The 26,475-nt window shown below is 34.3% G+C and overlaps 1 protein-coding gene across 5 annotated transcripts in view; it reads left to right on the top strand.

Moving 5' to 3' along the window:
- Positions 1-2,402: 2,402 nt before the first annotated feature.
- NSRP1 (nuclear speckle splicing regulatory protein 1) overlaps positions 2,403-26,475 on the top strand; it is a 48,527-nt gene continuing 24,454 nt past the window's right edge. Inside the window, exons 1-3 of one of the 5 annotated variants that reach the window (XM_081272252.1) lie at positions 2,445-2,486; positions 3,710-3,803; positions 24,422-24,554. Coding sequence is in view for 1 of the 5 variants with exons in the window: in XM_081272249.1 (XP_081128375.1) it covers positions 2,467-2,486; positions 3,710-3,803 (114 nt within the window). In the remaining 4 variants the exon portion in view is untranslated. Of the gene's footprint in view, positions 2,487-2,520; positions 2,954-3,709; positions 3,804-24,421; positions 24,555-26,475 lie in introns of those variants that run through there. The other 4 variants (XM_081272253.1, XM_081272249.1, XM_081272250.1 and 1 more) reach the window with 4 other exon arrangements.

Raw genomic sequence — 26,475 nt, 5'->3', positions numbered from 1 at the left:
GATTTTTCTTTACTTTTTTTTTTTTTTTTGGTGCTGGGTATGGAACTCGGAGGCTCCCCAACATGCTAGGCAAGTGCTCTACCACTGAGCTACATCCTCTAAAGTAGCATGTTCTTACTTGAAGGTAGACTGTGACAAATTTGAGATGTCAGAAGCCCTTAAACAACACTTTATAAAAATGACAAGCAAAGAATTATGTCTAATAAACCAACAAACGAAACTGGATCATAAACTGAATCATAAAAATTTATCTATGAAGCCAAAAAGAAGGCCAAAATAGAGGAGAGAGGAGGATAGAAAAGAAAAAAGATGGGAAAAATAAAATACAAATAATAGCAACCATACTAATAATCACTTCAATGAAAATGTTTTAAACACCTCTTTGGGGGGCTGGGGTAATGGGGGTTGAACCCAGAAGCTCTTTACCACTGTCCAGATCCCTAACCCCTCTGTATTATTTTGAGACAGGTCTAGTTAAATTGCAGAGGCTGGCCTCAAATTTGTGATTCTCCTGCCTCAGTCTCCCTAGTCACTGAGATTACAGTGTCCACCACTGTGCCTGGAAACACCTTTTAAAAGGAAGAAACTATCAGAATGGATTAAAAAAGGGAAGGCTCAACTATATGATAACAACAAGAGATCCAATTTTAATATAAATACCATATAAACAGATTAAAATACAATTTTAATACAAGTACCATATAAATACATTAAAATAGGTTAAAAGTAAAAGGATGGAAAACAATATGGCATTTTAACTTTAATCAAAAGAAAGTTAGTGGGCGTAGGGATATGGCTCCACTGTAAAGTGTTTGCCTAGAATGCTTGAGGCCCTGGATTTGATCCCCAGCACAGCAAAATATAAATAAAAATAATTTAAAAAGAAAGCTAGCAAGCCAAGTGCAGTGCCACACTCCTATAATCCCACTAAGGAGGCTGAGGTAGGAGAATCAAGAGTTTGAGGCCAGTCTCAGCAATTTAGCAAGGTCCTCAAAAACGTGGTGAGACCCCATCTCAAAATATAGAAAGAGGAGGGCTGGGGTTTGTGGCTCAGTGGTATAACGCTCACCTAGCTCGTGCAAGGCCCTGGATTCGACCCTCAGCACCATATAAAAAATAAATAAATAAAATCAAGGTATTGCGTCCAACTACAACTAAAAAATTAAAAAAAAAATATATATATATATATATAGAAAGGGGTGGGAATGTAGCTCAATGGTAAAGCACCCTTGGGTTCAATCACCAGTCAAAAGAAAATAAAAAGGAAAGAAAGAAAAGCTAGTTATATATCAAAGCAGACTTAAGAGAGGAATAAATAAAAACTTACTTTTTCCCCCAATGACAAGGATGGAATCCAGGACCTCAGGCATGCTAAGAAAGCACTCTGCCACTGAGTTACAATCTAGCTCTGAGGGTCACTTAGTAAAATTTAACACAAGAGGACATCACAATATTAACTTAACTTCTGACAGAATTAAAAGAGGAAGCATACAAATCCATGATTGGAGATTTCAAAATCAATCTTTCTGTAATTGAGATCTATCTCTTCGGCTCCTCTTAAACTAGTTTGGAACAAGCCAGAAGTGCCTGGATACAGATGGACTGTGGAGGTTGTTTTCTTGACTCCTATTAGATCACGAAGCTAATTTAGCCTTTTTTTTTTTTTAATTTTTAGCAGACATGAACTGAGCTTTCCACTAATATATGTGTGGGTATAGTTTTTTTTTTAATGTTACTTTAATTTCACCATCTGAAGCATTTCTAAACTTTTCATTTATTTCTCTTCCTTGATAAATAAAACAAAAAGTATCATATAATCTTGATGCCTATACCCAGGGGCACCACAAACAATACTGTTATCAGCATACATATTTTAATTTTCTGCCTAATTATCCTGAGCCAGTTATATTTAAATCTTAATACCCAGAAAGGGGAAAAAAAACCACCAACCAAAACACACACACACACAAACACAACACACACACACACAGGGAGAAAAAAACACCAACCAAAACACACACACACACACACACACACACACACACACACACACGGGCTAGAGTAGCGGATTTCAAATTCGAGTTTTAGAATTACCCAGCGCTCTCATGGAAATTTGGATGCTTAGCTCCACCCCAGAGTTTCTGATTCACTGTTTGGGATGGGAACCGAGAATTGTAATTCTAACAATATCTTTGGTGATGCGGATACTGCTGGTTCCATGATCACGCTGAGAATCATTGGGCTAGAATTTTGTCCTTCCTTTCTTCCCACTGATTTCAAGGCAGCCGTCGGCCCCAAAAGGAAACAGGCAGTTTTGAGTCCAGTTCCCAGGAATGCGAAAGTGACTCAATATTCTCAACCGCAAAGCCGTTTCCAGGCGGCCCAAAACCGCGCGAGAGTTTACGTGACGGCGTCGGCGTCAGCGTCACGTCGTCGCCGGCCACGTTCAGCGGAGACAGGAGCAAGATGGCGATTCCGGGCAGGCAGTGAGTGATCCGGGAGTTAGGGTCAGGCTGGGGAAAGAAAAGCTACGGCGACTTTGTCTTTGGCTGAGGAGTTAAAGTGTGTTGGAAGTGAAGGGGCCGTGGCGTCAGGGATAGAGACGGGGAAAAGCGAGAAATCCTCTGCAACCTAGATTCCCCACCCCCATACATTTTGCAGGATGGAAGCCCGAAGTTTGAGGGAGAAACTTGTGAGGAAATAAAGGAAGTTAGGCTGAGGGGCAGAGAGCGAGACTTTTCTATTTTCCAAAAGCTCGGTCTGAGGCCCCTCAGTCTTGCTTCCTACCCCGCGCTTGAGTTTCTCCCCGGTTGGATGCTCTCTCAGGAGCACTAAGAAGAGACAATTCCTGGTTTCCTTAGAGGGCCTTGTTCTCCTTGGCAGAAGCTCAAGTCCTGATTCCCGCCCTCCCTTCTTGTTTTAGGAATGTTGTGCTGAGAAGCCACAGAAAAGGGTAGGCATATAGGGAATTGGTGTATACATTGCCGCAAAAGAGAAATATTGTACGTACTTAAAAGTTTTTACCTTTGGTGTGTAATCCTTAACTTTCGATGCGGTTTCCGTGATCTCCGCATCTTAGAGGCCAACACGTGAGAAACTAAATGAGTTGAATCTGATGGGATGGTTCTCTTAGATGCTCCAAGACAAAGCAAGTGAGCTTAATAAAGTGTAATGGGAACTTGGCTCGTGGCTATTTGGATTTCTCAGTTAAATAATTTTTAAATTTTTTCGTGCGTTACATTATTTAATAACTTCTTAAAAGCTGTTGAAGTACGCAGGAGAAAAAAAAGTCTGGTTGTTTTCTTGACTCCTGTTAGATCACGAGGCTAATTTAGCTTTTTTTTAATTTTTAGCAGACATGAACTGAGCTTTCCACTAATACATGTGTGTGTATAGGGTTTTTTTTTTTTTTAATGTTACTTTCACTTCACCATCTGAAGCATTTCTGAACTTTTCATTTATTTCTCTTCCTTGACAAAAATGATATTTGACTTTGGCCCTGGTCTACAGATAATCGGAATAGAAATTGTAAAATTGTAATGCATATTAGAATTTTGAGGTTACTGAAAATCAAAAAGTGTGTTTGTTTTTGTAGACTCTTTGACATATTTTGACCTGATAACTTCATCTGGAAGAGGTAGTGGATGTATTATTTTTTGACATTTAAAGATAATGGTGTAATTTCTATTTCAAAAAAAAAAAAATGCAGGTATGGGCTTATTTTGCCAAAGAAAACACAGCAGTTGCGCCCGGTTTTGCAAAAACCTTCAGTGTTTGGGAATGATTCTGATGATGATGATGAGGTAAGGGAACCTATGTTTTACTCCTATATCGGAAATAGAAATTTTATAAAATCTTAAGTTGTGATATAGATGTTTTTGCGTTTGTTATTTGTGAATAGTATTTTAGAATATAATTTATGGAATTATCAAAAGGAATGTTTAAAGGGAAAAGCTCCACTCATTTTTCTTTATAACCTAAAACTGTGAACTTCATTTGCTCTAAGAGTTAATACAAAATTTTTTTTTTCTGATAACTAAAATTGAGGTAACAAACTTATTGCTATTAAAATCCCTAGGAGCTGGGTGCAGGAGGCATCTATTTATAATCCAAGCTACTGGGGAAGCTGAGGCAGGAGGCTTGCAAGTTTGAAGCTAGCCTGGGCAACTTAGACTCTGTCTCAAAATTAAAAAAAAAAAAGAAGAAGAAGAAGGTGGTACTGGGGCTGTAGCTCAGTGGTAGGTAGAATGCTTCCTTAGCTTAGCATGCAGGTGGTGACCCCAGGTTCAGTCCTTAGTAATGGCAGGGCGGGCAGCCTAGGAATGAGTTATTAACATGTTACCATTTCCTGGAAAGTTTATTAGCAAAGTCATTTTTAATTTGTTAACCATGCTCTAGCTAGCATGACTGAGTAACAGTTCTTTCTGGTATTACTTTTGTGGTTATTTCTTCAGTGTCTGCTAAAGCTAATTGCACAGTTAAAATTACAGTAGTGAATACAGTTATTGTTGATGTACTACAATAATAATAGCATATGAATATTTTCTGTTGTAGCATCCGTAACAATATTTTTTTGAGAAACCTAGTTTTTAGCAGAAACAGCTACATGTCTGTTTTTCCTAATACTATATTTTTTTTATATTTCTTAAAACAAAGACCTTTGCATCAGTTCATCTGGTACCCCTTTTGCTCTGGCAGAAAAATAGCTTCTCTTTCAGTTTTTACTAACTATATAGTAGCATAGATAGATATTTGATATTTTCTTTTTCTGAAGAAATTGGCTATATTTGAATCGTACTTTTTAAAATTGAGGTTGAACTTACACGTAATAAAAATCTGTAGATTTTAAATATATAGGTAAATGATTTTGATAAATGTTTTTGCCCTAATCAAGATGTAGAGCTTCTTTTTTGTACGTAATTCCATGCCCCCTCTTCAGTCAGTTTACCTTCCCACATTTTGCCCCAGGAAACTGCTTATATGAGTTCTATCACTAGTTTTCCCTGTTGGAGAATCTCATATAAAGGAAATCATTCAGTGTGTACTCTTTTTATGTCTGGTTTCTTTTTCCTAAGTATGTCAGTGAGATTATCCATGCAGTCATAGAATCACATTTTACTGAAAATGGATTTTTTTTCCCTTTAATAGTTATGTAAGTTTTTCTTCTATTTTTCTGTTTTTATTTCCTCATACACTTTAAGAATAGTTGAGTATAAGAAATGAGTCAAGATTTCTAGTTGAATCTGTGTAGGTAGTTAGATTATTTTCAAATAGCATATTTAGAAAGTTATTAATTACAACTTGAATTTTTTGTTTCAAGATACTTTATTGTTTCAATAAATATTTAATATAGGTTAAGAATTGATTAGTTTTGTAGTTGTAGCCTGTGTGCTTTATTCTTTGTGACACCTTTATAACTTTTTCTTGGAGGAGGTTAATATACACTGGCTTAGAATTTTTTGACTTTATGAATCGTAAATTGAGAAGCAACAAACATTCAGTAGAAATCATACATTGAATTGTGATCTTTTCCTTGGGCCAGCTGTACAGTGCTTTCTTGTGTGATGTTGGGCAAAGATGTTAATCCACAGGTGTCAGTCAACTATACTATCATGAGAGTAAACAACCCATCTACAGTATACTGTGTTACTGAGCTATGATGTTCAAGTTAGGTGTATTAAATATATTTTTGACTTAAGATATTTTCAGCTTATGGATTTATCAGGATAGCCACACTATAAATTGTGGCACATCTGCATAGTGTTGTGTTTAGCCAATTTGTAGTTTAATAAGAAACACATTTTGGGGCTGGGGTTGTGGCTCAGCGGTAGAGCATTCACCTAGCACGTGCGAGGCCCTGGGTTCAATCCTCAGCACCACATAAAAAATAAACAAAATAAAGGTATTGTGTACAACTAAAAAAAAATAAAATATTTTTTAAAAAATAAGAAAGACATTTTATCTTTTATTGTATTTTTTATCTTTATACAAGATTTTTCTGGTCTTTTTCCCCCTTTAAAATATCATTAAGCCTGGCGTGGTTGTATACACCTGTAATCCCAGTGTCTTGGGAGGGTGAGGCCTTAAGCAACTTAGCTTTGACCTTGTCTCAAAAGCAAAACATTAAAAGGGCTGGGGATGTGGCTCAGTGGTTAAGTTCCCCTGAGTTCAATTTCTGCCCCCAACCCCTGAAAAAATCATTGAGATAAAATCCACAAACCATATACTTCACCCTTTTAATTCTGCAATTCACTGGTGTTTAAAAGTTGTACAACCACCACCATCTAATTTTGGAACATACTTCATCACCCAGAAATAAACTTGGACCCATTGAGATCACTCCTCATTCTCCCTACCCCGAAACCCTGGCCACTACTGATCAACTTTCTAAGACCATGGATTTGCCTATTCTGGAAATTTCATATAAATAGGATTATGCACCTTTTGTGGCCAGCTTCTTCCGCTTAGGATAATGTTTTCAAAGTTGTACCATGTATCACAACTTTATTTCTTTTCCTCTTTTTTACTCTCTTCCCTCCCCCGCCCCCCCAGTGGTGGGCGTGGAAGCCAGGGCCTCATGCGGCAACTTTTTTCTTTTTTTAATTACTGAATAATGCTCCACTGTATGTATATACCACATTTTATAAATAACATTTGCTATATATATTTATATAGCAGTTTGTATATAGGTTTTTGGGTGGATATGTGTTTTCCTTTATATCGTGTAATCAGGTATGTATGTGGAATTGTTAATTTATATGATAACCATTTTATCTTTTAAAGAATTGCCAGACTGTTTTCCGAAGTAGCTACGCCATTCACTTTTCCATCAAACAGCATTGAGGGTTCCAGCATTTTCACATCCTCCCCAACCCTTTTTTTTTTTTTTTTAATAGCCTTCTAGTGGCTGTAAAATGGTATCTCATTATGGTTTCAATTTCCTTTTTCCTGATGAAATTTTTGGTTCTTTAGAAATGTCTGGGGCTGGGGTTGTGACTCAGTGGTAGAGCACTTGCCTAGCATGTGTGAGGCACTGGGTTTGATCTTTGGCACTATATAAAAATAGATAAATAAGCTGAGTACGGTGACTGCACACCTGTAATTCCAGTGGCTTGGGAGTCTGAGACAGCAGGGTCGCAAATCCAAAGGAGCCTCCGCAAGGGCAGTGTGTTTAGCAACTCAGTGAGACCCTGTCTCTAAATAAAACACAAAATAGGGCTGGGGATGTGGCTTAGTGGTTGAGTGCCCGTGAGTTCAATCCCCACTACTACTCCCCACCAAAAGAAAAGATAAATAAAGGTATTGTGTCCGTCTACAGTTAAAAATAAAAAAATTTTTTTTTAAAAGAAATGTCTGTTTGTGTCATTTACCTATTTTTAAATTGGGTTGTTATTTTATTATAAGAGTTCTTTATATATTCTAGATACAAGTACCTTATTAAACACAAGATTTGCAAGTATATATGCTCCATTCTGTGAATTGTCTTTTCATTTCTTGATAATGCACTTTGAAGGACAAAATTTAAATTTTGAGTAAGTCCAATTTATTCCCCCCTCTTTGGTTGCTAGTGCTTTAGTATTATATCTAAGAAACCATTGCCTGATTGAAAGTCACAGAGATTTATGTTTCCTTCTATAGTTTTGTAATGTTAGCTCTTAAGTTAGGTCTTTGATTCATTTTTAAATCACTTACCAAGGATATGACAGAAAGATAGAACATGTTTATCCTGTAGTTTCACATTAATTCAACCTGGTATACTGTGTAATACAAATTACAGTGTACCCCAGTTTGAGAAGAACAGGATTACATGGTCTAAAAAGTGTTTACTCTGTTTCTTTTGCATTGTGAAATGAAGGTGATGGTAGCTGAACAGTGAGTGGGGTACGCTAGCCAAAAAAGAAGGACCTAAGCCATTTATTGTAGCTTTTTTCTTCCCTCCCCTAGGGGGACTTTAATGCAGAGAATGCATTACACAGGTGATAGAAGAGTTGAGATGCCAAATAGAAGATGACTAGGCAATCCAGGGATTAGCAATAGTAAGAAGCAAGTAGTGGTAAATGGAGGGATGCAAGAAGGTAATGGGTGTTGGAGGCCAAGAATGAACATTACCAGATGGGAACTAGACTTATCTAGAAATAACTGAGGCTCATGGGGAAATTTGAGTTTTATGTAGAGAGAAAAAGGAAAAAGTACCCTGGCATTCTCCTACCCTCCACTACACTCCTACTGGTGGAGCCTAGTCAGAAACCAGCCAACAAGGGAGCTTAGTTTTTTTTGTTTTGTTTTGTTTTGTTTAGTATCCATAAAAATATTTATCATTAACTCAAACTCTTAACTAGGAGTGCGTGTATTTTGGAAGACTTCCTAAACTAAAAATATATTTACATATTTATAGGTAACTACAATTTATAGAATAGAGATTAACAAACTAGAAGTATCATAAAATGGGAGCTTAGTTCTTAATGAACTGACTATGAAACTTGTTTTACATAGTTTTACTTACCTATAAAAAATCATTTTGGGGGCTGAGGTTGTAGCTCAGTGATAGAGTGCTTGCTAGTATGTGTGAGGCACTGGGTTCAATTCTCAGCGCTGCATATAAATAAATTTTAAAAAATTAAGGTCCATTGATACTAAATTTTTTAAAAAATCAATTTAATGAATTCCAGTTTATTCTCATGCTGAGAAGTAAATTGCTTAGTTGAGTATGTTTTATTATTGTGCTTTGAATATATGTTAAAATAATTTTTTCATGACTAATCCAACAGTTTAAGCAATAATAAAGTTAGGATTGCTTTGGAAAATACAGAGAAAGGTTCTTTATGGTTTCCCTAGGAATTGGGAAATAATGTTTTTTTCTTTAGGAAAATATTTGATATCCCTAGAAAGGAACTGCTATGAAGCAAAACTGTTGTTATTTTCATCAATTCAGCAGAAACAATTAAGATACCCAATTTTTTTTTTAAGAGAGAGGAGAGAGAGAGAATTTTTAATATTTATTTTTTAGTTCTCGGCGGATACAACATCTTTGTTGGTATGTGGTGCTGAGGATCGAACCTGGGCCACACACATGCCAGGCGAGCGCGCTACCGCTTGAGCCACATCCCCAGCCCAAGATACCCAATTTTTAAAGAATATTTATTTCTTAGTTGTAGTTGGACACAATACCTTTTATTTCACTTATTTATTTTTATTTGGTGCTGAGGATCCAACCCAGGTCCCACACTTGTGAGCCAAGCGCTCTACCGCTGAGCTATACAACCCCAGCAGCCTCAACGATCCAATTTAAGATCACATTTTATCTCCAGTGGTCCAGCAGAGGGGGCCCTAGCACATGAGTTGTTTTTTGTTAAATGTTTATATTCAGGGTTAGTTTGAAATGGGAAAATGGTAGTCTTTTAATTATTTAAGTATTTCCCTTTAAAATAGTCAGAACTAATTAAAAATAATTATCACTTTGTTCAAAGGCAAGGGAAATTAAAATTTTTTCCCCTGCTGAATAAGAAAGAATATTTTGATACTTCTGTGTGATCATTAATGTTTGAGTGGTTTTGCTATCATACTAATGTGTTTATTCCAGTTTTTCCATACTGTCTTTTCTTTTCCAATCCCATGATTATCATATTTATTACTTCTCGGATTATTTTAACACCTTTATAAATGGTTTCTTTATTACTTATTTCTCATTCATTTTAAATATTATCGTCCGATTGATCTTCCTAAAATACTTCTAATCACTCTTATTCCCCAGCTCCTGAACTTAATTGTATTTAATGCTTTAGCCCTAAAATACTTATTAGCAATTTCTTTTGCTTCTCCGTGCAAAGTATACTGTCTGGTGGTAATTTTTGTCAGATTGCTTTTTTTTCACAGCATAAATTTTTACAATTCTGTATGTCCAAATTATAGCCATCCTTCAAAACCTGATTCAAAAATTACTTCCTGTAAGCTTTCATTTTCCCCACTGAAAATAATTCTTCCTTTCTTTGACACTCTTTACTTTTCTTGTAGCTCTTAGCATTTTAAATTTTGTGTTAAAAGTCTATGCGTACATTTTTTCACCATACTAGAGTGTGAGCTTGGATCTGGACATCTAGACTGGCTTCCAAAAATCGGGAAAGTTATTTACTCAGATGGTTTAATTGTCTTTATTGTATAGAGCCAGATAAGTAGGTTGAACATCCCTAATCTGAAATTCAGAATGCTCTAAATTCTGAAACTTTCTGAGTGTCCACATAATGCTGCCAATTAAAATTTCACACCATAAGTCATGTGCAGGATTACAATCAAAAGGCAGGTACATGTAAACTTTGAAAATGAGTAATAAATATATTCTAATAAAATTTTATTTACAGGGCTGGGGATATAGAGAGTGCTCACCTAGCATGCGTGAGGCCCTGGGTTCGATCCTCGGCACCACATAAAAATAAAATAAAGGTCTTGTGTCCACCTACAACTAAAAAGACTAAACAAACATTTTTTTTTTTAATTATTTACAAAAACAGGGTGGAGCTGGGCACAGCCTAGAGACAGAGGCTGGAGAATCACAAGTTTGAGGCCAACTTCAGTGACTTAGACCCTCAAAAAATAAAGGGCCAGGAATGTAGCTCAGAGATAGAGGGCCCCTAGGTTCAGTCCCCACTACCATAAAAAAAAAAAAAAGAAAGAAAGAAAGAAAGAAACCCCTAATAACAAAAAAATGAGTGGGTTTGATTTGTCCAAAGGCCTATAATTTGCTGAGCCCTTGAATATGATTATTCTCAAAAGAACTTGTGATAAAAGATATTTTACAAGTATTATAAGGTAATTAGTGACAAGTATAGTTAGATGTTGGGTGAAAGATTAAACATGAAACTTTGTTTTTGATGTTAATTTTAAGATAAATGCTTGTTTATTTTTCAGACAAAATAATGAATTTTCCCTTTAATCTTGCCAATTAAAATGTTTATTTCTAGGCAGCAGTATACTTTTTGAGATCCGGTTATGCAAAATAATTCATGTTCTTTGTAAAGATATGATGTGTTAGAACCTGAAAATTATTGCTCTCAGAGAAAACTGACCTTTTTAAGAGAGACTATTAATATTAAGTTAAACAGGACAGCTAAAATTTATGAACTTAGTTTTATGTGTATTTGTGTGTATATTTATGCACACACATACATAAATCATGTATGAATTTACTCAGAAGCTGTAGTATAGTCCTTTTACAACTTCAGCATTTTCATACGATGTAAAGCACTAAATACTAGAAGAATAACACTAAAATCCCTGTCTATTCTCTTTCTGTACTGGTGATTGAACGCAGGGCCTAGCATATGCTAGGCAAGTGCTCTATCACTGAACATCCCCAGCCCTTTTCACTTTATTTCTGAAGCAAAGTCTAAGTTGCCTGGGCTGGCCTCAAATTTGAATCCTCCTGTCTTAGACTCCTGAGTAGCTGGAACTTTAGGTGTGTGTCACCATGCCCAGCTGACCATTACAAATATTTAATCTTACTGTTTAAGAAATGTAAACCAGGACAGCATGCACTGTCATTTTTTGCATTGTATGCAATAGCAAATACTTTTAAAAATAATAAAAATACTTTTAATAATAATAATAAAAATACTTTCAAAAACAGATTTTGAAATCTATATAAAAATTTATACATGCTCAAAGTATCTCAGAGTTCTTTATGATTGCAAAATTTTAAATCAATCCACTTTCAACAGTGAAAGCATGGCTAAGTAAAGCAGTACAGATATCAACTATTATGTATAGCTGTTAAATTCATCGTGAAATAACAAAATTTTTTTCATAGGTAGCCAGGTACAGTGGTACATGTCTATAATTCCAGTCTACCTGGGAAGCTGAAATGAGAGGCTCTCTTGAACCTGGGAATTTGAGGCCAGCCTAGGCAACTAGGAGACCTTGTCCCCAAACAAAAACAAAATGTAAGGATAGTAGACAGTAAACTATAAGCAGTTACTTTTTTATACTTTATTTCCCAAATTATCATTATTATTTATTTTGTTTGTTTTGTTCTAGGAGTTGAATCTAGAACCTTGCACACAGTAGGCAAGTGTTCTACCACCCCCAAGTCCTTTTTAATTTTTATTTTGAAACAGGATTTCATTAAGTTGCCCAGGCTGGCCTTGAACTTGGAAGCCTACTATCTCAGCATGGGATTATAGATCTGTATCACTACACCTGGCTCCATTTTTTTAATATATATATTTTTTTAGTTGCAGAAGGATACAATATCTTTATTTATTTTTATGTAATGCTGAGGATTGAACCCAGTGCCTCACATGTGCTAGGCAGGCGCTCTACCACTGAGCTAGAGCCCCAACCCATCCAAATTATTTTTTAAGGAAAAACTCAGGTGACTTTTAAGGATTTTTCAGTAGGAGGATTTAATTTCCAAATCATATTAAAATACAAGCGGGAATAATATATTTCCCTAACATAAAACATACTAAGAGAATGTTGGTAACTATTTAAAACAGGGCTGGGGATGTGGCTCAAGTGGTAGCGCGCTCGCCTGGCATGCGTGCGGCCCGGGTTGGATCCTCAGCACCACATACAAACAAAAATGTTGTGTCCGCCAAAAACTAAAAAAAAATAAATATTAAAATTCTCTCTCTCTCTCTCTCTCCCCCTCCCTCCCTCCCTCCTCTCTCTTAAAAAAAAAACTATTTAAAAACAAAATGGAATAAGCAGAATGCAAAATTGAATATGAATAGTTGTATAAAATTATATGCATAGGTAAGTAGAAAATAATAAATGAAAATGATTTTCTCTTTAGAGTGGTAGTATGAGTTTTGTTTTTCAAAATTGTGTTTATTATTTTATGATTATAATTTTGAAAATAGAGAATGTTGCTTTAAAAAAATAACCATAATTGTATATTCCCTAAGTAAGAAGCAATAACAAGTTATAGGATTACACAATAGAAGGGAGTGACTGCTTTTAAAAAAGATAACCATAATTGTATATTCCCTAAGAAGAATTAATAAGTTATGGGATTACATAGTGTACTTTTATTGTTTTCACTGTTTCTTAATCTTTCTCCACTTTAAGTCCAATCTTTGGAAAATTTCTTGAGCCAGACATGGTGGTGTACTCCTGTAATACCAGTAACTTGGGAGTCTGAGGCAGGAGGATCACAAGTTCAAGACCAGCCTTAGTAATTTAGCAAGGCCCTGTCTCAAAGAATAAAAAGGTCTTGAGGTGTAGCTCAGTGGTAAAGTCTTCCTGGGTTCAATCCCCAGTACTACCAAAAGCAAAAAAAATTAATTTTTTTTTCCTTTGAGAAAGTGGTCTTTATAGGTTTGTTTTTCCTAATGAAAAGCTAATTTTATTTTAGCTGGAAGCTTGTTGGCTTGCTAATGGTAAGAAAAAGTTTAAATTTTAATCTCTCTGAACATTATAATACATCTGAATCAATAAAGTGTTTTAGTTGTGGTTTTTCATCAGTTATAATCAAATAATTTCCTATTTTTCTGGATAGTCTGGTATAGTTCAAATAAAATGACAATTTTACATAGACATGACAAAGCATATTACTTTTGAAAATGTCAGGAAATTTAGGTTATTATAATGATGGCTAAGAATTTTTTAACTTTTCTCATGCTATTAAACTGTATTCCTACTGAATAAATCTAAATTGCAGCTTAAGCAGTAAAGGATTTAAAGTAATTTTGCAGTTTTGCTAAAAATTAATTCTTTTAACCCGCTGTCTAGGAGTGAAAAAGCAAAAGGAGAGAAAGGGATGCACTAAATGATAAAATTCTTTTATGAGTGGGAGAGATGGCAAGAGAATTCTTTTCCTCTTATTTTTTTCTCCCAGTAGATAACAGCATTACAGAAGTAGCTGAGAAAACCCAGATTGTGAAGATGAGATGAAGTGGAAATTCTTATTATTTCCCAGGAAGGAAGTGGTATTAATTTTGGGTCCTTTTAGATACGTAAAGTTGCTTTATGAGTCTTGATTATATCTATATGCTTTTGGCCAAATTTACTTATATTGACATGTGGTCAGATTTTTTTTAAGTCTTTTTTTGTTGTGAAATAGAATGCATAAGCCTTATACTTTTCAACTCCAGAATTTTGTTTTGTTTTTTATGATTGCTGTCTCTTTATTGGTGTTCTCTATTTGATGAAACATTGTTTTCTTTAGTTCTTCCTATCATGATTTTCTTTAGCTCTTTGAACACAAGTCTGTTCTTGTTCATTGGAAGTTTCATACTTTTTATTTTTTTTTTTTAATTTGAAGTTTAAAGTTATATAATGTGACAACTCTGGAAATTTTCCCCTCTATTCAGGGTTTGTTGCATTTTCAGGGTGCTGGGGATCAAACCCAGGGCCATACATGCAAATCGAACACTTCTGTCACTGACCTATGTTTTTAGGCCATTTTTGTTTAGTAACTTTTTAAAAACTAATCTGTAAAGTCTGTATTCTTTGTTTCCTGCAGCCATTGAAGTCTCTGCTCTATCAGTGCTTGTCTAACAAGTTGACAGAGATTTCTTTAAACACATGGAACTAATAAGTCTCCTGGCCTTTTCCAGGAGATGGACAATATACATGTTGTAGCATGCCTTCAGTTCTCAGCTGAGCATTTTACTATTCTGCCTTAGCCTACACTTGCAGATCCTGAAGGTCAGCCATGAGAGCTTAAGATCTCTTAGGTCTTTCCTGGTCATATTCATTGGCCTGTGTATGCATGTGACCATCAAGATTCTCAGGAATATGTTGGAGTTTTTAAAGACCCCTGTATAATACACTCTAGTCCCCAACTTTTAAATAGCTTGTAGTTTGCCCAACTACTGTAACTGTTATTCACAACCTTAAGCAGCCCTTGTGTATGTTGTTTATTTTGATGCTGGGGATCAAACCCAGGACCTTGTTAATGCTGCACATGAGCTCTACACGGAGCTACATCTTTAGCCAGTTGTTTTTGGTTTTTGACAGACACATTCAGGAAAAAAAAGGCTGTTTGGGGCTGAGGTTGTGGCTCAGTGGTAGAGTACTCACCTAGCATGCATGAGGCACTGGATTCAATCCTCAGCACCATATAAAAATAAATAAATAAATAAAAGATATTATGTCCCCCTAAAACTAAAAACTAAAATTAAAAAAAAAAAAAAAGGCTGTTTGGCACTGGCTGCCAGACTGCTGGTTTTTCTTCATGATGGTAGACGTTTTATAGGCTACCATGTCACTGGGTGGAGTGTAGGGATGATGGAACTAGAGCAAATTGAAACACCAGAAAACTCACTGTTCTGACTAAGGTTCAGCTGGTTTGGGTGGGTGGGTTTTTTTTTGTTTTTTGGGTTTTTTTTGGCGGGGGGTTGATGCTGGGGATTGAACCCAGGGCCTTGTGCATGGGAAGCAAGCACTCTACTAACTGAGCTATATCCCCAGCCCCCAGGTGGTTTTTCTTGAATAAGTACCCCATGGACTACTGTAAGCCTTTGGTTAATTTTCAAGAGTTCTAAAAAAATTGAATCTAACTTTTTGTTCTTGTTGTTGCTTTTATGGAAGGAAATTTTCAGAGTCCAATGCTCTGCTAGTTTCAGTAACTTTCAGGTTGTCTTTAAGCCTCTATTATACCTTTTTGCATACTTTCAAGTGATCTTGTTGGTTTTTTTTTTTTTAATCTTTATTTTATTTTATGTGGTGCTGAGAATCTAACCCAGTTCCTCACGCATGTTAGGCGAGCATGCTACCACTTGAGCCACATTCCCCAGCCTTGATCTTGTTGGTTTTAAAAATCACTATTGACTCCCCAGTATTATTAAGATAAAAACCAAAATCTTTTTTTTTTTTTTTGGCAGGGGTTTGAATTCAGGGTCTCACATAGGGCTTCACACATTTCTGGTAAAGGGCTCTACCATTGAGCTGTATACCCAACTCAAGGCCAGAATTCTTAATTTTAGCCTACAAAGCCATCTGTTGACTTGTTTTCTCTTGACCTCTTCACTGTAGTGCCTTATCTTTATTCTTTAAAATTGCCTTGAGTCAGCCACACAGAGTGGTACACAACTGTAATCCCAGATACTCTGGAGGCTCTGAGGCAGGAGGATTGCAAATTCAAGACAAGCTTCAGCAACCTAATTGAAGACTGTATCAAAAAATAAAAAAGGGCTGGAGATGTAACTCAGTGGAAGAGTGCCCCTGGGTTCAATCCCCAGTATCACAAATAAAGATTGCCTTGGAATATTTAAGTAAATTATTTTTTATTTTGTTTTAGCAAGGCTTAGGGCCTTGCTAAGTTTCTGAGGCTGGCTTTGAATTTATGATTGTTCTGACTCAGCTTCCCAAGTTGTTGGGATTATAGGCCTGCTCTGCCACACCTGGCTACTATGTAAATGAATTTTGGGTCACTTTCAGTTTCATAGTGGAAAACTCTGGTATTTCAATTGGAATTGTATTGAATTTATACATTAATTACAGAGGTAATTTATACCTTTCTGAAATAATTTAGTATTTCCATTTATAAAGATGATTTATTTCTTTAAGACGTTTTAAATACCTTTTAGTAAATTTTATAATTTCTTCCATAAAAATAACACATACTCTTTGTTAGTTTTACTTATGTGTACTCAGCTTTTGTTGCTATTGTATGAGGGAATTTTCTAGCTTATTATTACTGATGAATATGAATATTGTGTTGGTAATTGTAGCATTTATAATTTTAATACTTTGATTTTTTAAAAAATTTCTTATGACAGTCATTGTCTACAAATAAGGTATTTTTGTCCTTTTTTTCAATTCTTACCTCATACTCCTATTTCTTTCTTTTGCCTCTTTTAAAAAAAATATATTTATTTATTTATTTATTTATTTATTTATTTTAGTTGTAGATGAACACAATACCTTTATTTCACTTTTTTATGTGGTGCTGAGGATCGAACCCAGGGTCCCTCATGTTCGAGGTGAGCGCTCTACCGCTAAGCCACAACCCCAGCCCATCTTTTGCCTCTTTTATGTGTGTATTATATTGTGTTGGCTGGAAATTATAATACAGAAATAAATAGAAGCAGTGATACAAACATTCTTGTCATGTTCTTTTAATGGTAATTGCTTATGAAGTTTCATAATTAAATGTGATATTTGCTGTTTTTGCTACATTTTCTAACTTGCTAAGAATTTCTTAAGTCACAAATGAGTATTAATGGTTTTTAGCATCTATTGTGATAATTTACTTTTTAATTTAATTTGATTCACTATATAGTCATTTTGCCATTTCTTTTAATTTCTGAGGTCTTGGGCTTAATTTCATAGTTTTACAACATGTGCTTATGGGGTATTATTTCCTTGGTTCTCATTTGTTAAAGAATGCTTATCTGTTTCTTTTTTTCTTTTCTTTTTTTTTTTTTTTTTTAGTTGTAGGTGGACATATTACCTTTATTTTGTTTTTATGTGATGTTTAGTATCAAAACCAGAGCCTCATACATGCTAGTAGGCAAGTGCTATACCACTAAGCCCTTGTATGTTGCTTTTTATCATTTAAATACCTACTTGAATGGGTATGGTATTTCTAGAACAACAATTTATTTAAAAATCTTAGTAGGTGTTAGTCATTTTGTCTGGCATGAGTATTCTCTTGAAGAAATGAAAATAATGGTTTCTTTTATTCCACTTACTGACTTAGGCAACTAGAATATGTATTTTCTTTGTATCATATAAGTTAAATATGATGTTTTGGTTTAGTAATTTTGTATTACTTTTTCCTGGAATACATTGTCATTTTTTATCTATTAGCTTTTCCTTAACTTCATAGAAATTGACTTACATCAGAATACTTTTTATGGTTTGTTTGCTGGGTTTTCTTTTTGGAGGATCATTTTTGTCTTCCTGTATCATTATGCATTTATTCATTCTTTCATTCAACAGATATTTATTTAATGGTGCTTAGGGATTGAATACAGGTGTTCTACCATTGAGCTGTATCCCCAACCCTTTCTGTTTACTTTGAGACTAGGTCTTTCTAACTTGCTGAGACTAGGCTCAAATTAGCAGTCCTCCTCCCTCAGTGTGGTAGCTTTGATTACAGGTGTGTGCCTTCCTTCTCAGCTATCAGCAGTTATTTATTGATCCGCTTCTCTGTGCCAGTGAAACACACAAAAGCCACTGCCTTTGTGGGGCTTATTCCATTAGAGCAAGGAAAGATGATAAATAATTAATAAATTAGGGGTTAGTGTGAAAGATGACAAGGGCCATGGAAAAAAGTAGAACAAGGTAAACGAGAGCTGTTTAGAAAATTAATATATATATATATATATATTTTTTCTTCTACTTTAACCATTATTATCTTATACCTTTGTTAGTATTTAAGTTCTGCCTTCTGTTTCTTGCTGTTTCTAATTTATTTAATAGTTCTATTGGTATTACTTTAGTCCTCAATGTTTCTTGAGCTCTATAATCTTTCTTCCTTTCTTGTTTCTTATTATTTGGTCATTAACTTTTGGATTTTATTAATGGTCACATTTTGAAAATTGGACATGAAAGGGAGAGGAGGAGATGAAATGATGGTTTAAGAAATAATGGTAATGACAGCTGTGGTGCATGCCTGTAATCCCAATGAGTTGGGAGGCTGAGGCAGGAGTATTGCAAGTTTGAGACCAGCCTCAGCAACTAAGCAAGATCCTGTCTCAAAATAAAAAATAAATAAATAAAAAGGGCTGGGGAAGTTTCTCAGTGGTTAAACACCCATGGATTCAATCCCTGGTGACCCCCCCTCCCCCCAAAAAAAGAAAGAATGGTAGAATTGCTGGAATTTTCCTTTTTGTTATTATCTTAGGATAGAAGTGTTTTGTTTATGTTTACACTAAAAGGGAAGAAGCTAAGGGGAAAGGAGAAATTTTCTAGTTAAGGAAACTAAGGTATTAAGGAGTTAATTGGCACATATTATACAAAGAATACTAAATTAGTGGACCTAAATTTTGAGTCCAGATCTGCCTGATTCTGAAGTCCATGCTTATAAATAGTATATTATGCTTCCTTTGAGGGGCAGTTTGTTCATAATGGAATTTTAAGAGTTTCAAAGAATGAATCTGAGAAGAAATAGAAAAAGGACTAGTTGGGCAATTGGCAAAGATCAGACAGACTTCAAAGAGGCAATCTTGTTTATTTGTTGGAAAAAGAAACCAGAAGTCTCTGGAAGGGTGTTTTTTATTATGCAAAATTACACGACACTTCCTATTTTGAGGAGTTGGGACTGTATTTAATTTTCATCAGTTGGTCAGAATTTGTTTTTTGTTTTTTAAAAATTTATCTTAAGAGTTTCCAGAGGGGTTGTTACTATATCCAAAGGACATTAAGAAATTTGTGGAATGGCTTTTGCTTATTACAAACACTAAGGGTAGTATGCCATTGGCACCAATTTTTGATGTGGGCCAGAGATGGTAGATATTCTGAATCTCATGCCATTCATATAGGTAAAATCTCTGTGCATATAGATGAAAAGCTGTTTATAATTTATGAACCTAAGACCCAAATTCTTTTTACACATAACATAGTATATTTTGTGTTTAATTTTTATTAAGTGAAATTTTTAATAAAAGTACATTTTAAAATACTTTTTTTTAATTAATATTTTTTTTGTGTGTGTGTGTGTGTGTGTGTGGTGCTGGGGACTGAACTCAGGGCCTTGTGCATGTGAGGCAAGCACTCTACCAACTGAGCTATATCCCCAACCCTAAAAGTAATATGTTTTCATGATAAAACATATGCTAAATTTCCTCCTAATTTGAGATGTTTTGTAGATTGAGGAAGGATTCTATCTTGTTTTGTTCAGAACTTTACCAAGAGTTGATAACCAATAAGAAAACTTATCATTGTCATCAGTCTTACTTTTTTTTTTTTTTTCAGTCACCAATTCTGCACTCAGCATTTGTATTTATAGCATTGTTGGTGATTATAGTGATTTTGCATAAAAGTAGAAGCTATTGGTGACTTACTGTCTTTTATTGTGTTTGTGCATATATAATTTTAATTATATGTAGAAGATCTGTATGAGTGGGTTTTATTTCATTGTAGATAAGGGACATAAACAAATAACTCTTTAAAAACATGTTTTTTAGTTGTAGATGGACATAATACCTTTATTTTATTTATTTTTATGTGGTGCTGAGAATCAAACCCAGTGCCTCACACATTGCTAGGCTCTACCACTGAACCACATCCCCAACTCCAACAAATACCTCTTTCAAAAAGGGGTATACAACAATATAAGATTGAGAGGTATTCTTATTTCAGTTGCTCTAGCATTGTAACCTGTTTTGATGTATGGTAGGACAAAATAAGAAAAGCTAAAGTTGAGTACCCGTTGTATGTTAGGCATTGCTCTACATGTTTTATATGGATTATGTCATATAATCATCTTAATTTGCCCTTTTTTGTCAAAATTTTAAATCTAGGATGTTTTCATACTGATGCTTTATGTCAGTGGAAAGTTTTCCTATAGTAGTACATCGTTATTGTTTCCTGGATGACAGATTTTTTTTTGTTGTTTGGAGAAATCATTGATTTCTGGAGATTAAATGTGAAAAATGCATGTTTTAGAAATGGTGACAGATGCTAGGTTTTTTTGTTCGGTTATTTTTGGGTATTGTGGTGCTGGGGATTGGACTCATATATTGTAGGCAAGTGCTCTGCCACTGAGCTATATACCTCTAGCCCTTGAATCAGTGAAATACAGTGTCATTAACCTTACTTTACAATTGAAGAAATGGGCAGATGTAGAGTTTTAAAATTCGATGGAAATCATACAACTAATCTACTTAATAGCTCAAATGCTTGGAATCACTTAAAATTATTAGATTTCCTAAACATTTATTGCTGATATATAAGAATAGCAACCGTGGGCTGGGGGTATGGCTCAGTGGCAGAGCGCTTCCCACCTGTAAGGCACTGAGTTCGATCCTCAGCACCACATTAAAAAAATAAAATAAACAAAACAAAGATATTGTGACCATCTATAATTAAAAGATTTTTTTTAAAAGAATAGCAAATGTTTATATGTGTGTGTGTTTTGACTTTTTTTTATTTGTTCAGTGCATTCTGGGAGAATTCTTTGACTTTTGTTTATTTTAATAATCTTTTTTAAAGCTCTAATTGGTTATTTTTATGGATACAAAATTCTATCTTTAAATATTATCTCAGTCCAGTTTTATCTCCACAGTGTGAGTTCTTCCAGTTTTTGAGTTTTTATCCCACATTTTGTTGGTCTTACATTGATGAAGATTTTATGGCCAGCTCTATTTGTTACTATTTATTGCCTACTTATAGGAAAGGCTTGGAATTTATTGCTGGTTAATGTAATACCGTAGCCTTAACAAAGTTCCAGTTCTTGGGTGTTTCCAAGCCTATCATCTGAGGCATCTGTCTCTCTCTCTCACCTTTATTTTATTTATTTTTATGTAGTGCTGAGTATCGAACCTAGTGCCTCACATGCCTCACATGTAGGTAATCCTCTACCACTGAGCTACAGCTCCAGTCCCTGAGGCATTTTTCTTATTCACACCTTTGAACAAAGGGCAGAAACTAAATTTGTTACTTGCTTTCTCCAAAGAAGACAATATGTAATGATCCCCATAGGGATGCTACTATGAGAGGCCAATTAATCTTTCTTTTTAAGTTAGAACATGTGCCCTAGAAACCATTCTTAACTTTTCTATCACTCATCCTCTGTGGGTACTTTGATTTCTTGCTTTCTATCTTCTTCAGGTATCCAGTTCACTGAGAGTATCCCTTCATGTTTTCTAGGATGATTATGAATGTATCTGTCATTTCAAGAGTTTAGATTAGGAAGAAGGAAGCTGTAGCATGTGTTAGTTTGTCAGCTTAAACTTTGTATTGCTTTCCTAGTTTAGTTGTTTAAATCTTATTAGTCTCAGTTCCCACATTAAAAAAACAAACAACTCTAATATTATTAGTTAAAGTTTTGTTTGTTTGGTTGTTTTTTTGTACGGAGGATTGAACCCAGGGGCACTTAATTAGTGAGCCACACCGCTTTTTATTTTTATTTTGAGACAGAGTCTTACTAAGTTGCTTAGGGTCTCACTGAGTTACTAAGGCTGGCTTTGAACTTGAGATCCTCTTGCTTCATCCTCCCAAGTTGGCTGAGATTACTAGCGTGGGCCTCTGCACCCAATTACTTATAGTTTATTTTAAAAATTAAAAATTAAGTTTCTTTTTTTAATATTTATTTTTTATTTATAGGTGGACACAATCTTTATTTTATTACTGTTTTTTTAATGTGGTGCTGAGGATTGAATTCAGTGCCCCACGCATGCTAGGCAAGCACTCTACCTCTGAGCCACAACCCTAGCCCTATGTCTTAAGTTTCTAGTATAGAGCATGATACATAGTGGAAGTGCAATAAATGGTACCTGTATTGCTATAATAATAATGATATCTTCTCTGTGTTTAGTAATTACCCTCATTAATCGTTAATTGTATGAAAGTTTCCTGTGCTGTCTTCATCCCACTCTGTATTTGATAGTCATGTTGCCAGCCTGGCCTTTTTGTGACCTTTTAATAGAATCTTGGTTTCCAACTTGGGTTGTGGCCATTATCTAGGAACCATTATATTAGAAAAATTACATAAATAAAACACTAATATCCATAATTATATTTTTATTTATGGTTTTATTCAATTTATATACAATCTCATTGTACTCTTTTTACTTATCCTATGTAACAGAAACTTTCTAATTAGAAGGTAGTAAAAGCTTTACTTCCAGATTTATTAAATAGTAAATTAGTTTTGTATTTTTCCAAAACAATATACATTTTTATCTGACAGATTTGATATTGCCTTTTTCAATTTTACCATAAAAGTCATTTTTAAAAAGTCTTTTTTTTTTTCGTGTTGTGCTTTAGTGTGGGTAGCCAGACAAAATGCAATAATCCCCCATCTTACTCTTGGATATATCAAAAGCTCAAAATAAAATAGATCAGATCACTTTCTGAAAGAAAATTACTTTATTACTTTAGTAATAATTTAAGGTTACTTTAAAGATAAGAAGCAGTATTTGGGAGGAGATTCATTTCCTGCCTCTGGGCTTTTATCTGTAAGAACTACATCTTCAGTGTCAAGAGATTGTGTATTTATAACTGAACTCTAATAAAGTCTGTACTCGGGATGCTGCACACCTGACTTGGTCATTGTGAATATATATTAGGTGCCAAACTATTGCTTTTCTTTCCTTTCCTTTTTTTTTTTTTTTTAATTGGGGGGGGCGGGTAGGGGGACATTAACCAAGTGTATTTCATTAAAATTTGCCTGATGTAGGGAGGAATCAAAGGAAAACCTTTGATTTTTCATTCTAAGTGTACCAGTTATTACCAACATGGTTAATGTTGTTCCTTTTGAAATTAAGTTTTTGTTTTTAACTGAAATAAACTAATGATTTTTCTTTTATTGGTGAATTAAAGAATAATTAGAATGATAACATTAATTCTAATACATATATTTTTGCTAAAGCTTTAAAAACATTTTCGACCAGTTTTTGGCTGATGTAACATAGAATATTGAAACTATGCGCTGATTTTTTTTTTCCTTCTGTTTATGTCTTACACTATATTTGAGTGCTAAAGAACTGTATTCTCTTATGAGCAATACACATTGTCTTTTGTACCTCCCCTTTATGCTTCTCCCATTTTTTGCTATGTCTTCATTTCAGAGAAATTATCACACAAAACAGGTAAGATTATTATTTCAGAACTGCATCCTTCATGACATTTTGTTCACATATACACACTCTGTTCTATATGTCTATAGAAATACCTGTCTTTCTTAAATTATGGTATTGCTTTAATAAAGGAAAGAGCTACTATTCATGCAGTAAACTTCTGAAATAATGTGCAGAGAGATGTCAGTCATACTTTTCATTTCGAGATATATTCAAATCATTATCTTGTAGGCCAGGGAGAGAGAGTGCATGCCTGTAATCTCAGCAATTTAGCAAGGCCTAAGCAACTTGGCAAGACCCAATCTCAAAAAGGGCTGAGGATGTGGTTCAGTGGTTAAGCACTCCTGAGTTCAACCCTCCAGTACCCGCCCTCCCCCGAAAAAAAGCCCCACAAATCATTAGCTTGTAAAGGCTAATTTTTAATAATTTTCCTCTTCATCTGTGATCCCCTTTTTCATCTCTTTTAAACATGATATGTTTGATATATGTGCTGATATATATGTATCCTTTTATTTTATTTTAATTTTTATTATTAGTTGTTCAAAACATTACATAGTTCTTGACATATCATATTTCATACATTTGATTCAAGTGGGTTTTTATATATTTTTTCTTTTTTAAATTTCTTTGTGTTTTATTAACTTTATAAAATTGACAAATATTGGTTTTATTTATTTATTTATTTATTTATTTTTCCCCGAGAGAGAGAATTTTTTTAATATTTATTTTTCTAGTTTTTGGAGGACACAACATCTTTGTATGTGGTGCTGAGGATCGAACCCGGGCCGCACGCATGCCAGGCGAGTGCGCTACTGCTTGAGCCACATCCCCAGCCCTATTGGTTTGTTTTAATCTCATTTAGAAAAGGTATGTTTTTTAAGTGTATGCTTTTATATATGTAAATACTATTATAGATAACATTTTTTCAGTGAACACTGCATTACAATATATATACCTAGTTGATTTCTTAACTATGGTATATGCATCCACTCTATTTTTCTCTCTTTACCCTGAGAGAAACACTTAAATTACCTTCAGGTTCCTTCTACCACAGCAATGCTATGAAAAAACATTCTCATGCATATCCAAATATAAACCTATGCAAGATTTTCTTTGAGCATATATATATATAAGAGTGGGATTTCTGGATCATGGAGTATGTACATACTTTGTTTTACTGTTAGGTTTAAAATAACTTTTACATGGAAGTCTTTCATCAGTGTTGTTTACTTTTATATAGTTTGTGAGGTAGGGATTCAATATTTTTCTTAGACCAGGTTTCCTATTACATACTTTCCCTACTTGTTTGTGGCTCATCTTTTCCCCATATATCCATGAATTTGCTGCCAAGCTTTTATTGGATTATGTGTTGCTGTGCCAATACCAGTTTTTTAAAATTACTGCTTAGTTGTAGATCTTATCTAGTTGTGTGTGTCCCTTACTATATATTTGTTTTGAAACTTAATTGAAGTGTTTGTAGATCTTTTTTGTTACATATACATTTTAGAGTAAGTTTAGAAACAACTTGAAAATTAAAACTCCTAATCACTTCTCGGCCTTTTGGCTAAGATCAAGTGTAATAATCTGTTCTTATCATTTAATATCTGATAACATCCTCAATCTGAGAACAATACATTAAATGGAGCTTGCTCTGACCACTCCACACATCAACCTGGTATTGCAGTATTTCCCTCCAGGGGAGATAAAACTTGGTTAAAATAAAAGAAACAAAAATAAACTGCTAAAGTTTTTTTTTTTTTTTTTTAACTAAAATTTGTATTGGAATTGCCTTGAATTTATACATTAGATTAATCTTTAAGAAGTCACAAATGTAATTTTTTCCATTTAGAATTTTTTATAAGATAATTTTTTACCTCTTTAAGATCTTATGCTTTATCTTTAGAGTTCCTAGATACTTCATAATTTTTATAACTATTGAGAGTGATACCTTATTTTCAAGCATATGGTTGACTGTTCAAGTAGAGCAATACTATTGATTTTTTAAAGTTGATTCTGTGTCTGACAGTCTTTCTAATCTCATTTACTGCAACAGTTTATCTGTCTCCATCTCTTCTAATATTTATACCTCCTCTTTTCTTTTACCCATTTATTAGCGAAGTCCTCAAATAATGTTGAACAAAGCCTTCATGTGTATCCTGTCTTGTCTTTGTAAAATGGAATGCTTCTAAAGTTTTTCTGTTAAGTTTGGTGTTTGTTTTTAACTTTCAGTATGTAGGTTTGTTAAGGAAATTTTCTTCTGTTCGTAGTTTTCTCACAATTTTAAAATAAATCATAAAAAGGTATCAAAAGCCTTTACTCAGTCTATTGAGATAGTTGTGTCTTTTTCTCCTGTAGTCCATTAATGCAGTTTATTAAATTGATTCATTTTCTTTTTTAAAAAATATTTTTAGTTGTAGTTGGACACAATACCTTTATTTTATTTATTTATTTTTATGTGGTGCTGAGGATTGAACCCAGCGCCTCACATGTGCTACGCAAGCACTCTACCACTGAGCCACAACCCCAGCCCCAAACTGATGCATTTTCAAATGTTAGACTATTCCTACGTTTCTGGCTTAAGTAATTTTTGAGTGGGGTGTATTATTTTTAACATATCAAGTTATTCAGTTTGGTAATACTTGCTGTAGAATTTTCAAATATGTCTATGTTCCTAAATGAAATGAGCTTTATTGTCTTAATGTGTCTATGGGATTTTAATACATGGGGGTGATTGGTGCAATGCTGAGTTCAATACCATTGAAAAAAGGATTATTATTTAATTTATTGT

This window comes from Spermophilus citellus (assembly GCF_964194105.1).
Source record: "Spermophilus citellus genome assembly, chromosome: 17".
Classification (NCBI taxonomy): domain Eukaryota; kingdom Metazoa; phylum Chordata; class Mammalia; order Rodentia; family Sciuridae; genus Spermophilus; species Spermophilus citellus.
This window is presented reverse-complemented; position numbering and strand designations above follow the sequence as displayed.